Below are 14,622 nucleotides of genomic sequence, written 5' to 3'. Positions count from 1 at the left end.
ACTAAATTAGTGAGTGTGCGCCTCAATATTAACACCTCTTTATTTCAATCCTTTTATTCGGCCCGATTTGCTTGCCTGAGGCCATTGGCCATGGTGGAAGAAAGGCTGACTCTCACACACTCCGTAGTGTATGATACAAAGGGTGTGATGTGGTCTGACAGCAGAGGACGGCACAGCTTTGAACCGCCTTGCATGTTGTGTAAATCAAGAGTCAATAATACCAAGGAGAGCATTGATTAGATGGGGCTCAGCTTGGCTTGCACTGTATGATTTTAGTGTTTTTTTTATTTCTTATTTCAGTTAATGGATAGGTTAATTGGCAACACAATTGGCTCTAGTATGTGAATGTGATTGTGAATGGTTGTCTGTCTGTCTATGTTGGCCCTGCGATGAGTTGGTGTCATAACATGTCCCGAATAAAGCTGGGATAGGGTCCAGCCCCTCACCATCCCGAGAGGGTTAAGTGATACAAAATAGATGGAAGAGAGGATCTGCAACTTAAAATTGAAACTGAAGATGAATCTTTCAAATAGAACTCCATCTAAAAACCTACTATATTTTAGAGCTGCAGCTATCGAATATTTTAGTAATCGAGTATTCTATAGAACAGGGGTCACCCACGCGGTGCCCACGGGCACCAGGTAGCCCGTTAGGACCGGATGAGTAGCCCGCTGGCCTGTTAGAAAAATAGCTCAAATAGCAGCACTTACCAGTGAGCTGCCTCTATTTTTTTTAATTTTATTTATTTACTAGCAAGCTGGTCTCGCTTTGCTCGACATTTTTAATCCTAAGAAACACAAAACCCAAATAGAATTTGAAAATCCAAGAAAATATTTTAAAGACTTGGTCTTCACTTCTTTAAATAAATTATTTTTGTTTTTTTTACTTTGCTTCTTGTAACTTTCAGAAAGACAATTTTAGAAAAAAAATACAACCTTAAAAATGATTTTAGGATTTTTAAACACATATACCTTTTTACCTTTTAAATCCCTTCCTCTTCTTTCCTGACAATTTAAATTCATGTTCAAGTATTTTTTTATTGTAAAGAATAATAAATAAATTTTATTTTAATTCTTCATTTTAGCTTCTGTTTTTTCGACAAAGAATATTTGTGAAATATTTCTTCAAACTTACTATGATTAAAATTCCCAAAAATTATTCTGGAAAATCTGTAGAATCAAATTTAAATCTTATTTCAAAGTGGATTCAAAACATGTCATTAAAATTCTAAAATTAATCTTAATCAGGAAAAATTACTAATGATGTTCCATAAATTCTTTTTTAAATTTTTTCTAAAAGATTCGAATTAGCTAGTTTTTCTCTTGATTTTTGTCGGTTGAATTTTGAATTTTAACTAATCAAAATTGAAGATAAACCATGTTTCAAAATGTAATTTTAATTTTTTTCGTGTTTTCTCCTCTTTTAAACCGTTCAATTAAGTGTTTTTTTCATGATTTATTCTCTACAAAAAACCTTCGGTAAAAAGGAAAAAAAAAATTACTACAGAATGACAGACAGAAATACCCATTTTTATATATATATATATATATCTATATATATATATATATAGATATATATATATATATATATATATATATATATATTTATTTATTAAAGGTAAATTGAGCAAATTGGCTATTTCTGGCAATTTATTTAAGTGTGTATCAAACTGGTAGCCCTTCGCATTAATCAGTACCCAAGAAGTAGCTCTTGGTTTCAAAAAGGTTGGTGACCCCTGCTATAGATAGATTACTCGATAGATTAATTGAGTAATCAAATAAATCATATTTTTGCTTATTCCTTATCCTTAATCTTATTGTTGATGTATATATGTCCATATCGGCTGTACAAATTGACTTTACAAAAGAGAAGTGGGGGATGCATTTCTTGTTGCTTTATTTGTCTTTTTACTTTATTAAATGGATTTATATTATTATTTGGTGCAGCCGGGCCAGAGCAATATTTTTGCTTAATTAAGGTTTAATTATGCATATTAAGATGTGCCCTTAAATGTTGCATTTGGCCTAATTGTCTTTTATTTCCTAAACGCCTGTTTTCATTATTGAAGGCTGACACGCACAGCTGAAATGCGTCCGTGGTTGATTGTGCCAATTTGAGTGTGCTTATAAAAACAGGTGCGCTCACAGCCGTTTGTGCTGTGTGGTGTGACCCCTTAAACCAAGTTCTTGTCTCTCGTGCATATTTATGATTAATATACAGTGCCGTTTAAAAGCTGGTTTCTCCACACAAATCCGCTGAGCTGTTTTCAACCTGTCAACAATATTTAAACAATATAAAAAGACAAACCACTTAATAATAACAACAACAGTCTGAAATTTTAAGAATGCAATACAGTTCATTGCATTCTTTGCATACAAAATAATAACTTCATTTTGACATTATAACATGTTTGAGATGAAAACACATATATATAATTACTTCAAAATTAATATTCCCTGAGAAAGTTAAAATAAAACTATATTCTTAGTATCAAAAATAAAACAAGAACAGTTTTCATCATATCAAACATAAAAAGTGGATAAGGTAGTGCCTTTAAGGCCATGTCCACACGAACACGGTGAGTTTCAAAACCACATATTTGGGGTTAAAACAATCTACTGTGTGGATGGAGATTGTAGGTTCAAAACAGTCTGTCTACACCCAAACACATACACCTGCTGTCATGCAGATTTTGTCCAATCAGAAGCTTGAAAAAAGCAGCAATATCTGACTTGGTGCAGCATTACTGGACGTACAATGACACGTACATTATCTTTAAAACCAGCCTGCACGCACACACAGAATCCTGGGAACATTATTAAAGAGCGAATGCACGCCTTTGCTGCTGAAACCCAACACGCATAGAATTATAACATGTTCAGCAATATGGTGATGTATTACATGTGCAGTGAAGTGTACATCATTTCTAAAATCAGCACGCACTAACAAGCCAAGTAAACCATTTTGCATGTTTAAGTGTCTGTATAAAGCACACGGACGTGCGTGTGCCGCTGCGAAACTGACATGGAATTATAAAGCATATAATAATGGATATAGTGATATTGTGACGTTTGGCTGGCATTGTGGTGCGGGTTTGTTCTCTTCGAGGATGCAGTGGGATAAGACACTGCGTGAAGGTAAGAAATGATGATTTATTTATACTAAAGAACAAACTAAGAACATAAACACTTGCACAAGGCACTACAGACAAAACAAACAGAACTCGAAAGAACAAAAAGCGCTAGCATGTGAGCTAGGGGCAAGCAACGAAATAGCGTAGAAGCTAACAAGTACAAAAAGACTTTTACCACAAATGGGAGTCAGCGACGTCACCTTTTGCATCGAATACAAAATAGACTGCGAGACTGAATGAACAAAAAGGGCAGGCTTAAATAAAGGATATAATCACAGAGCAGGTGCGCGTGAAAAACAAGATGCAGGTGACACTAATACGTGACTATGGCAACGGAAACAAACAGGAAGTGCCACCAGGAAGTAAGGGAGACAAATACTAAACAAGATGTGAAAAGATGGAGCAAAAACAGAATATGACATGATCCAAGTAGTTGATCATGACAGATATGGTACATGTGTATTGAAGTGTACTGTATATTGTATTTAACATCAGTACACACTACAAGGAAGACGCTACATTGTTTTTTTTTTAGTTGCTTGGTAGCTTTTTACGCGCGAGCACGGTCGCGCCCGGCTCATGGAAGCAAGACACGATTGTTAACTTAAAGATTTGTCGTTAAACAAGGACTAAAAATATAAGATAATGTTGCATCTTTCTTATGACACACATCAAAAAGTCAAAGTGGTCCCATCAGGTGGAGGTTCAACAGCCACCCTATCCAAATCAGCTGACTGTATAAGGAGTGTTGCAAAGCCCATTTTAATGTGTCTTTTCATTAATGTTGAGTGAAAAGAGCAGCATGTTTACGTTCAAACATACATTAAGTCATGTTAGAGAATGTTTTAGGCCAGCAAGGCAGTGTTGATGAGCTTGGAAATGACCGCACACAGCCGTCATCACGAGCCTCCGTGTGAAACAACGCCGAAACGTGAGCTTTGACTACTACACCTGACCTGCTCAGTGACCTTCTGGTTAGAGTGTCCGCCCCGAGATCGGTAGGTCGTGAGTTCAAACCCTGGCTGAGTTATACCAAAGACCATAAAAATGGGACCCGTTACCTCCCTGCTTGCCACTCAGCATCAAGGGTTGGAATTGGGGGTTAAATCACCAAAATGATTCCTGGGCGCGGCCACCGCTGCTGCTCGCTGCTCCCCTCACCTCCCAGTGGGTGAACAAGGGGATGGGTCGAATGCAGAGGACAAATTTCACCACACCGAGTGTGTGTGTGACAATCGACTTTGGCCCAGGGCCGCCCACTAGCCCCCGGGCAAAGTCAGTTTTTTTTTTTTTCCTGCATTGAGCAAAGAGAGCACAGTACCATGGCAAATTCCTTGTGTGTTAAAAATACTTGGCCAATTAAACTGATTCTGATGCTGATGAGCAAGAATCCGTCCAGGGAGGCCGAAGCGTCACGCACCTGCCCATTCAGCCAGGGCACCCCAAAGCCCGTCCATCCCGACGCTCAACGCCAGCTCCTCAGCTTTGTCTCTTCCTCCGCATGTCCTCCAGTCTTTCAACATGGACTCTGATGTGGCAGAAAGCCCGCAGCTGGTCTCCAGTAAAAACATGGCCATGGTTCCCTGCGAGGCCTACCCAGAAGTTCCCCAAAAAGCAGCATAAAAGTCACTGCAGTGCCAACCCTTGTGCAGTCCCAAATAGGCCCGATCAAAAAGGCAAAAAAACAAAGGAAAACAGGAAGAAAACATCAGAAACACAAAGCAGGAAACAGGAGCACAGAGCGCCTGCATCCAGGAGCCACGACAACGACTTAATAAAGATGTTAGTTAAGATGTTACCATATTTGACTTTGAAGAGGGGGGCGCATGCCATAGCCAACATCCATCCATCCATTTCTACCACTTATTCCCTTTGGGGTCGCGGGGGGGCGCTGGCGCCTATCTCAGCCACAATCCGGCGGAAGGCATGTGGAGTTTTCATGTTCTCCTCATGACTGTGTGGGTTCCCTCGGGGTACTCCAGCTTCCTCCCACCTCCAAAAACATGCCATAGCCAACAGAACAGTGGAAATTAATATTTGTATGCACACTTTTAACTATATTTAGCTAATGCAGACCTGGGCAAATTAAGGCCCGGGGGCCGCATGCATTCCCAAATAATGTTTTTAGATCTTTAAGATGGAAACTGTAGCTGCCATTATGATGTGCATTGATGTTTTCAAATGACCATAAGTCTTGAACTATACAAAGTATATCAATATTTGGAATCTGCGCTTTTTCATGATTTTTTTTGCAAATAATATATAACTGAGAATTTCATGGCTGCAACACGTGCCAAAGTAGTTGGGAAAGGGCATGTTTGCCACTGTGTTACATCACCTTTTCTTTTAACAACACTCAATAAACGTTTGGGAACTGAGGAAACTAATTGTTGAAGCTTTGAAAGTGGAATTCTTTCCCATTCTTGTTTTATGTAGAGCTTCAGTCGTTCAACAGTCCGGGGTCTCCGCTTTTGTATTTTACGCTTCATAGTGCACCACACATTTTCGATGGGAGACAGGTCTGGACTGCAAGCGGGCCAGGAAAGTACCCGCACTCTTTTTTTACGAAGCCACGCTGTTGCAACACGTGCTGAATATGGCTTGGCATTGTCTTGCTGAAATAAGAAAGACGGCGCTTAGATGGCAGCATATGTTGTTCCAAAACCTGTATGTACCTTTCAGCATTAATGGTGTCCTCACAGATGTGTAAGTTACCCATGCATTTGGTACTAATGCACCCCCATACCATCACAGATGCTGGCTTTTGAACTTTGCGTCAATAACAGTGTGGATGGTTCGCTTCCCCTTTGGTCCAGATGACACGATGTCGAATATTTCCAAAAACAATTTGAAATGTGGACTCGTCAGACCCCAGAACACTTTTCCACTTTGTATCAGTCCATCTTAGATGATCTTGGGCCCAGAGAAGCCGGCGACGTTTCTGGATGTTGTTGATAAATGGCTTTCGTTTTGCATAGTAGAGCTTCAACTTGCACTTACAGATGTAGCGACAAACTGTATTTAGTGACAGTGGTTTTCTGAAGTGTTCCTGAGCCCATGTGGTGATATCTTTTAGAGATCAATGTCGGTTTTTGATACATTGCCGTCTGAGGGACCGAAGGTCACGGTCATTCAATGTTGGTTTCCGGCCATGCCACTTACGTGGAGTGATTTCTCTAGATTTTCTGAACCTTTTGATGATATTATGGACCGTAGATATTGAAATCCCTAAATTTCTTGCAATTGCACTTTGAGAAATGTTGTTTTTAAACTGTTTGACTATTTTCTCACGCAGTAGTGGACAAAGGGGTGTACCTCGCCCCCTCCTTTTTTGTGAAAGAATGAACATTTTTAGGGAAGCTGTTTTTATACCCAATAATGGCATCCACCTGTTCCCAATTAGCCTGCACACCTGTGCGATGTTCCAAATAAGTGTTTGATGAGCATTCCTCAACTTTATCAGTATTTATTGCGAACCTTTCCTAACTTCTTTGTCAGGTATTGCTGGCATCAAATTCAAAAGTTAATGATTATTTGCAAAAAAAAAATGTTTATCAGTTTGAATATCAAATATGTTGTCTTTGTAGCATATTCAACTGAATATGGGTTGAAAATGATTTGCAAATCATTGTTTTCCATCTAGCACAATTTCCCAACTCATATGGAAACGGGGTTTGTACATTCTGGGTGTCTCATTCAGTAAGAACATTTTAAATTCCATTACGGTTTTTAAGGCGGTCTGTCATACATTTTTTAGCATTCAATCAGACATTATTCTGAGGTTTTTTATTAGTGTTCCTAAAAATAGATGTACCGCCCCAAGACACGTTTTTTTTTCTAAATTTGGCCCCTCGAGTCCAATTAATTGCCCCGACCTGAGCTAATGGGTTATTCTTTAGCCCGTGTACTGCCTTACTACCAATTATTGTGGAAATCAGCCGTATAGTTTTTGTAAAGTCTTACAATTGTCTAACTTTCCCCAAAAAAGACTAGGAAAAAATATATCATCTCCGCCAATCTTTATTGAATAGCGGATGTAATTACAGCATGGTGCCTTCATGCTCACGCATTGCACATTAGGGACTGTGAGCCAGATTAAATGGATCAAAGGAGGTTAATAATGTGATGGAGTTTGAACCAGATACAATATGAGCTTGGAGTGTACAGCTTTTATCTTGTTTTGCCTCTCGTGGACTCCCATGTGACCAAGCAAAAGCAGAGCAGACCCTCCTACTTTTCTTCCTCTCCTTCTTCTCCCTCTCCATCACTCATGCCACATGCATTCATACAAGGTTGAACAAGCTAAAGTGGGCACGTGCAATCACACAGGTATCAAATTTGATGAAAAAACTGAATGTTTTGAAAAATGACAGCTTCGCCTGTTTTTGTCTTCTCGCTGGGTTTATTTGTGTTTCAATGTGAGAGCAGTGTTGTGATTTGGTGCTTTGGGTCACGCTGCATCCGACTGCAGTTGCTCCACAATGTATTTTCCACGCAGCTCGATGTGTGTGGGTGTGTGCATGAGGAGGGTAAAACACTATACATCCAATCCTATTTTTCATTTTAATGTTAAAGGCTGCAGTTATATTTGTAGATATGTACGCAAGTCCAGACAAAAAACAAATGCTCATTTTGCTGAGGTTCGCTTAGCGCTAACTCTAGTGTTTTTGTCTTAGAATAGAAGGCAGGGCAATTAAAAACTTGCATAAATTAGGAGCTTTATTGGGCAACTTTAATGGCTCATACGTGATATAACTGATATCCAACAAAAACCTTCCGTCTGCCGGATTGAATGTCCAGTTTATTTTTATATTCTGCTATATTGCCGGGCTTAGATTTCACAAAATTATTGTAAAATATACTTTCATGACTACGTTCACCCTGTACCAAATAAACCATACTAGCAGAGCAAATGCACTAGTGTTTATGTTCACCCAAACCATTAATATGCATTGTATATCCCAGATCTGGGCAAATCAAGGACCGGGGGCCGCATGGGGCCCGTTAAACTTTTCAATCCGGCCCGCCGGACATTGCCAAATATTTTTGTACATCTTTAAGATTGAGGCTGTAGCTTCCATTATGATGTGCAGTGATGTTCTCAAATTACCGTAAGTTTTGAACTATAAAAAGCATTTCAGTGGTTATAATATGTGCTTTTGCATGATATACTAGTTACTATGGTAATCAAATTAGTTACTATGGTAATCTATTTAGTTACTATGGTAACCTACGTTACTGCAGCTCAGTGTGGGTGGGAAGCCTTTCCACACAGTGTTTCCAGAGTGGCCAACTTGAAATGCGGGTGTCAGGGACTGACGGGGAAGGATATTTTTACAATAAAGTTCTAAAGCTTAGGGATATATCAGATGTATCAGATTGTAGGTGGGTTTTTTTTACCCTTCATGTTCATATTTCGCTGTTTGTTGTATTTTTGTTGCGTTTCGCTTGATTGTAAAATATGTCGATCGAGAACGGGTGTGACGTTCATATGTTGTCAATATTCAGTGGTTTATCGTTCAAAGTTAATATTGTAAATCCCAAATTCTATATTTTCATATCAATTCTGGGTGTCTCATTCAGTAAAAAATGTTTTAATTCCATTCTATTTTTTTAGGCGGTCATAAAGTTTTTAGCATTCAACCAGACATTACTGTAAGGTTTAATATTAGTTCTCCTAAAAATAGGACCCTAGCACACATACTGTACAGCATATTTCCACAGCTTGCATATACAGTATATGTATGCATGTACAAACCGCATTTCCATATGAGTTGTGAAATTGTATTAGATGTAAATATAAACGGAATACAATGATTTGCAAATCATTTTCAACCCATATTCAGTTGAATATGCTACAAAGACAACATATTTGATGTTCAAACTGATAAAAGAAATTTGATGTGTAAGTTACCCATTCCTTGGGCACTAATGCACCCCCATACCATCATAGCTGCGGGCTTTTCAACTTTGTACCTAGAACAGTCCTGATGGTTATTTTCCTCTTTGGTCCGAAGGACACAATGTTTACCGTTTCCAAAATGCTATTTAAAATGTGGACTCGTCAGAAAGCAGAACACTTTTCCACTTTGCATCAGTCCATCTCAGCTGAGGATAGTAGTTTTAACTTGCACTTACAGATGTAGCGACAAACTGTAGTTACTGACAGTGGTTTTCTGAAGTGTTCCTGAGCCCATGTGGTGATATCCTTTACACACTGATGTCGCTTTTTGATGCAGTGCCGCCTGAGGGAACGAAGGTCCGTTATATCATCGCTTACATGCAGGGATTTCTCCAGATTCTCTGAACCTTTTGATGGAATTACGGACCGTAGATGGTGAAATTCCTAAATGTCTTGCAATAGCCCGTTGAGAAATGTTGTTCTTAAACTGTTTGACAATTTGCTCACGAGTTTGTTTACAATGTGGTGTCCGTTTCCCAATCCTTGTTTGTGAATAACTGAGCATTTCACGGAAGCTGCTTTCATACCCAATCATGGCACCCAACTCTTCCCAATTAGCCTGCACACCTGTGGGATATTCCAAATAAGTGTTTGATGAGAATTACCCAACTTTATCAGTATTTATTGCCACCTTTCCCAACTTCTTTGTCATATATATATATATATATATATATATATATATGTATATACACGTGTGTGTATATATATACGTATATAAAAGATAGATGGATATACCGGCACCCAAATCGAAATTTTGATAAGCAATACTGTTAGTTTCCTGATATTATCGTAATGGTAATTTTAAGACATTTGGACCACAGGCATCAAATTCAAGTATTCAAGTAGGGAAGGAGGATATGGACTATTACAAAAACCTGGCATTCATGATGAAAACAAAAAAACACCCATAGAACTCCACCTTTTTGACTACAGGTTTGTCAGTGCATTGAGTCTTCAGAGCCCCCAAATCACTACTCTAAGATAACACTAAGGCTATTAAACCACATAAATTAAGTTTAAGTAGCACACCTATACTGCAAAGCTGGAGTAGTGTGCTTACCATGAATTGATTAACGTGGACCCGGACTTAAACAAGTTGAAAAACTTATTCGGGTGTTACCATTTAGTAGTCAATTGTACGGAATATGTCCTGTACTGTGCAATCTACTAATAAAAGTTTCAATCAATCAATGCTAATCATATGGTATGGAAGTTATTTTTATGTTAGCAATAATATAGACATTTTTATCATTATGACTTTTTAGCCCTGGGGTGAGGTGGGCACTTTTCCAGAGTGTACTCCACCTTCCGCCTGAGTGCAGCTGGGATTGGCTCCAGCACCCCCCGCGAAGCTGACAGGGATAGGCATTTGAAAATGAATATTAAAAATCAATCCGATAAGTGTTATGATGCGACTTCAGCGTACACTCTCCCGCGCACTGGTTGCATAATTGCGAATAATGATGATGATTATGACATTTTCATCAAAATAGACCGATACAAAATAAATTGTTGACAAATTACAGGCGAGAATAGTGTTTTAGGAACTCATGTCAATCAATGTTCTACTACTGATCGCCAACACGCTCTCCATAACAGACATCGAGGCAAATGTCCCCCAAACTGCGGGAGACATTTTCTTTCATAATGTTCTCCATGGTTCAGAAAATGTTGACTTTTATTGCACAAAATACTTGAAATTGCCACAAATGCGCCAGTACTGAGACGACAAGAATGGAAGCATGTATGCTTCTGGGGAGGACGTGCAGCGTCATGACTCCATGTCTGTATTTGGATCAGTTTGCATTCACATTGGAGTCTGAACAAATAATTAAAACAAAAAAATCAAAATTACGTTGACATCCTATCCTGTAGTGTTGTGAACACACTGAAGTACCCTTAACGCTGCTGCGGTCTGGTTCGACCTTGCTAAGGTCACAGTGAAAATGTGGACTGCAACAGATTTGATTTACTAATAAATACTGACAAAGGGTCTCCAAATGATTTATAATCACAGTAAATAATGACACGTTATGTAATTATTGATTTAAACTCATATTCATGCATATTTTTATTAAATTTTTCAGCAATTTTTTGTAAAAACACTAAATTATTCAGGGGGCTTAAGAATATTAAAATCGGCCTAGCGACGCTAATGCCTGGGTCATTACCAGGATTCCCTAAGTCAGTGGTTCTTAACCTTTTTTCAGTGATGTACCCCCTGTGAAATTTTTTTTCATTCAAGTACCCCCTAATAAATAAAGTACTATCTATCTATCTAATCAGAGCAAATCATTTTTGGTTGAAAAAAAAAGGGATAAATAAGTAAAATACAGCACTATGTCATCAGTTTCTGATTTATTAAATTGTATAACAGTGCAAAAATATTTCTCATTTGTAGTGGTCTTTCTTGAACTATTTGGAAAAAAAGATATAAAAAGAACAAAAACCTTGTTGAAATATAAACAAGTGATTCAATTATAAATAAAGATTTCTACGCATAAAAGTAATCAACTTAAAGTGCCCTCTTTGGGGATTGTAACAGAGATTCATCTGGATTCAGGAACTTAATTCTAAACATTTCTTCACAAAAAAATAAATCTTTAACATCACTATTTACGGTGGCAGAGGGGTTAGTGCGTCTGCCTCACAATACGAAGTTCCTGCAGTCCTGGGTTCAAATCCAGGCTCGGGAACTTTCTGTGTGGAGTTTGCATGTTCTCCCCGTGAATGCGTGGGTTCCCTCCGGGTACTCCGGCTTCCTCCCACTTCCAAAGACATGCACCTGGGGATAGGTTGATTGGCAACACTAAATTGGCCCTAGTGTGTGAATGTGAGTGTGAATGTTGTCTGTCTATCTGTGTTGGCCCTGCGATGAGGTGGCGACTTGTCCAGGGTGTACCCCGCCTTCCGCCCGATTGTAGCTGAGATAGGCGCCAGCGCCCCCCGCGACCCCGAAAGGGAATAAGCGGTAGAAAATGGATGGATGGATCACTATTTATGGAACATGTCCACAAAAAAATCTAGCTGTCAACACTGAATATTGCATTGTTGTCTTTTTTTTCACAGTTTATGAACTTACATTCATATTTTGTTGAAGTATTATTCAAAAATATATTTATAAAGGATTTTTGAAATGTTGTTATTTTTAGAATATATTTTTTTAAATGTCACGTACCCCTTGGCATACCTTCAAGTACCCCCAAGGGTACGCATACCCCCATTTGAGAACCACTGCCCTAAGTAATAACCCTCTCTGAAATGATTGTTTATCTTGTTTATCTTGTCAAGGTGATGGAGCAACTGCTATTGATTTTGTGATCTTCAATTTGTTTGTAGCAAATACATCTTAAACAGTTTCTGTTGGGGTATCTTACCAAATGCAACAGCTCTAGAGGTGTTGACATTGACAAGTGTTATTTTGTCCATTCCCACATGTACAAGACACATAAGAACTGAAATTACATAATGTAGCTCTAGAGGACTGGTGTCCATGTAGGATTGGAACAGTAGGCCACCTTGGAATTCAATTTTAATCCAACTAGTCAGACTGACATGATGAGAATTGTTGAACGATATTCTGTTGAAAATCCTCCTGCAGCAATGCTGTAGGCAATACCTATTTTTATAATGGAACTATATTCAACATGGCAACATTTTTACATCATTTTGAGCGAGATTATTGAAGATGACATTTTGTCTTTCTTGCTTTCAGATGCTGCAGCAAGGAAAGCCTTTATCACTGAGGTAAGCTGCAAATCCCCCATTGATGTGATTACAGTTGTTCAACTCATTAATTCATCACTTTGAGTTTGGATGGTGCAGCACGATTCATAAAAAGTAGAAAGTATCAAATAAACAATATGAAAACGTTCCATGAATGGTTTTAAACAAGGACATGCTCAAAAAGGAGTCGAATACAAGAACTAAAAAAGCCAATGTTTTGATGAAGGCAAAGCCAATGGTTTTGAAAGCTAGCAGAAGCCAAACTCAAGCACATGTCAAGTTGTACAGTGTTAAAGAGGAAATTTAATTACAAAACACAAAAAGAAGCAGGAGTGAAAGGACACTATATTTGTAAAGTTAAAAAACTTTAAAAGTTGGTATTATTTGCAGAAGACACACAAGACTGTGTTTTGTTCCAGAGGAAAATGCACAAAAGCTAATATAATGAATAACAGGTTGGATCATTCCGTCACATTCTGCAATGATTTTTAACCCAATGATGCAAAGACATGATACAAAGTATCAAATAAAACAGAAGCCAAAGCCAAACTCAAATTGTACACTAGTTGCCTATTACGCACACTCAGCACCCACAAGTACAAATCAAGTTGCCGCATAGGCTGAACAACGGAAAATCAAATTATCAAACACAAGCACAAAACAGGGCAGCACGGTGTGAGAGGGGTTAGTGCGTCTGCTTCAAAATGCGAAGATCCTGAGTAGTCCCGGCTTCAATCCCGGGCTCGGGATCTTTCTGTGTGGAGTTTGCATGTCCTCCCTGTAACTGCGTGGGTTCCCTCCGGGTACTCCGGCTTCCTCCCACTTCCAAAGACATGCACCTGGGGATAGGTTGATTGACAACACAAAATTGGCCCTAGTGTGTTAATGTGAGTGTGAATGTTGTCTGTCTATCTGTGTTGGCCCTGCAATGAGGTGGCGACTTGTCCAGGGTGTACCCCGCCTTTTGCCCGATTGTAGCTTAGATAGGCGTCAGTGCCGCCCGCGACCCCAAAAGGGAATAAGCGGTAGGAAATGGATGGATGGATGGAAACACAAAAAAGAAGATTAAGTTAGAATTATAGAAAACCCAAAGTCCAACTTGTCACACCTACACCTCAAAAAACATATTTTTTTGTTATTTTACAGCATTTGTGTTGCATTTTTTTTGTTCAATCCAAACTCTGTTTCCTCTTTCATTGTAGGAACTAAAAATCAACTCATTCTACATTTAAAGATAACTGTAGTGATCTTTGACAATTATATTTGTATTAAATTTTTGGCCAATATTTTTAAAAAAGAACACATTGAATTACAATTTAAATGAATGAATGCAGTTTTAACTGTTCAAAACCAGATATTATAAAATGCACTTCTAGATAGATAGATGGATAGTATTTTATTGATTCCTTCAGGGGAGTTCGCTCAAGAAATAAATAAAAAAAAGGCATCATTCTAGGCATCCTTCATGCATGTACTGTATGACATGTTTGTAGCGAGCACTTGGTTATCTTTGAAAAACTGACTGAATGACATTGCCATAGCATGTTGGTGTTTTTCAATATTTCGTGAAATAAACAGATACGTTCTGGAACTCATTAGTACTTGCTCTTGCTTGTCAGATGCCATCCTCCTCAGGTCTTCCTGGCCAGGGAAAAAAGATTGGCCACAGAGGGGTGGATGCATCTGGAGAAACCACTTACAAGAAGGTTTGCACACTTAGGCTGAATAAATTGTGTTTGTACAGATATGACGTATATCTGTATATGCTGTATTGTGATATTTTTACACTCATCCCCTACAG

General features: G+C 38.5%; 1 protein-coding gene across 4 annotated transcripts in view; it reads left to right on the top strand.

Moving 5' to 3' along the window:
* The window catches only part of pip5k1ca (phosphatidylinositol-4-phosphate 5-kinase, type I, gamma a), a 75,098-nt gene that overhangs the window by 21,849 nt on the left and 38,627 nt on the right, over nt 1-14,622 (top strand). For all 4 annotated transcript variants that reach the window (XR_009804350.1, XM_061887822.1, XM_061887821.1 and 1 more), the window contains 2 exons: nt 12,811-12,842; nt 14,441-14,527. Coding sequence is in view for 3 of the 4 variants with exons in the window: in XM_061887822.1 (XP_061743806.1) it covers nt 12,811-12,842; nt 14,441-14,527 (119 nt within the window). In the remaining variant the exon portion in view is untranslated. The remainder of the gene's footprint in view (nt 1-12,810; nt 12,843-14,440; nt 14,528-14,622) is intronic.

Source organism: Nerophis ophidion, linkage group LG26 (assembly GCF_033978795.1).
Source record: "Nerophis ophidion isolate RoL-2023_Sa linkage group LG26, RoL_Noph_v1.0, whole genome shotgun sequence".
NCBI lineage: Eukaryota > Metazoa > Chordata > Actinopteri > Syngnathiformes > Syngnathidae > Nerophis > Nerophis ophidion.
The sequence above is the reverse complement of the archived record's forward strand: the minus strand, read 5'-3'. Positions and strand labels throughout refer to the sequence as shown.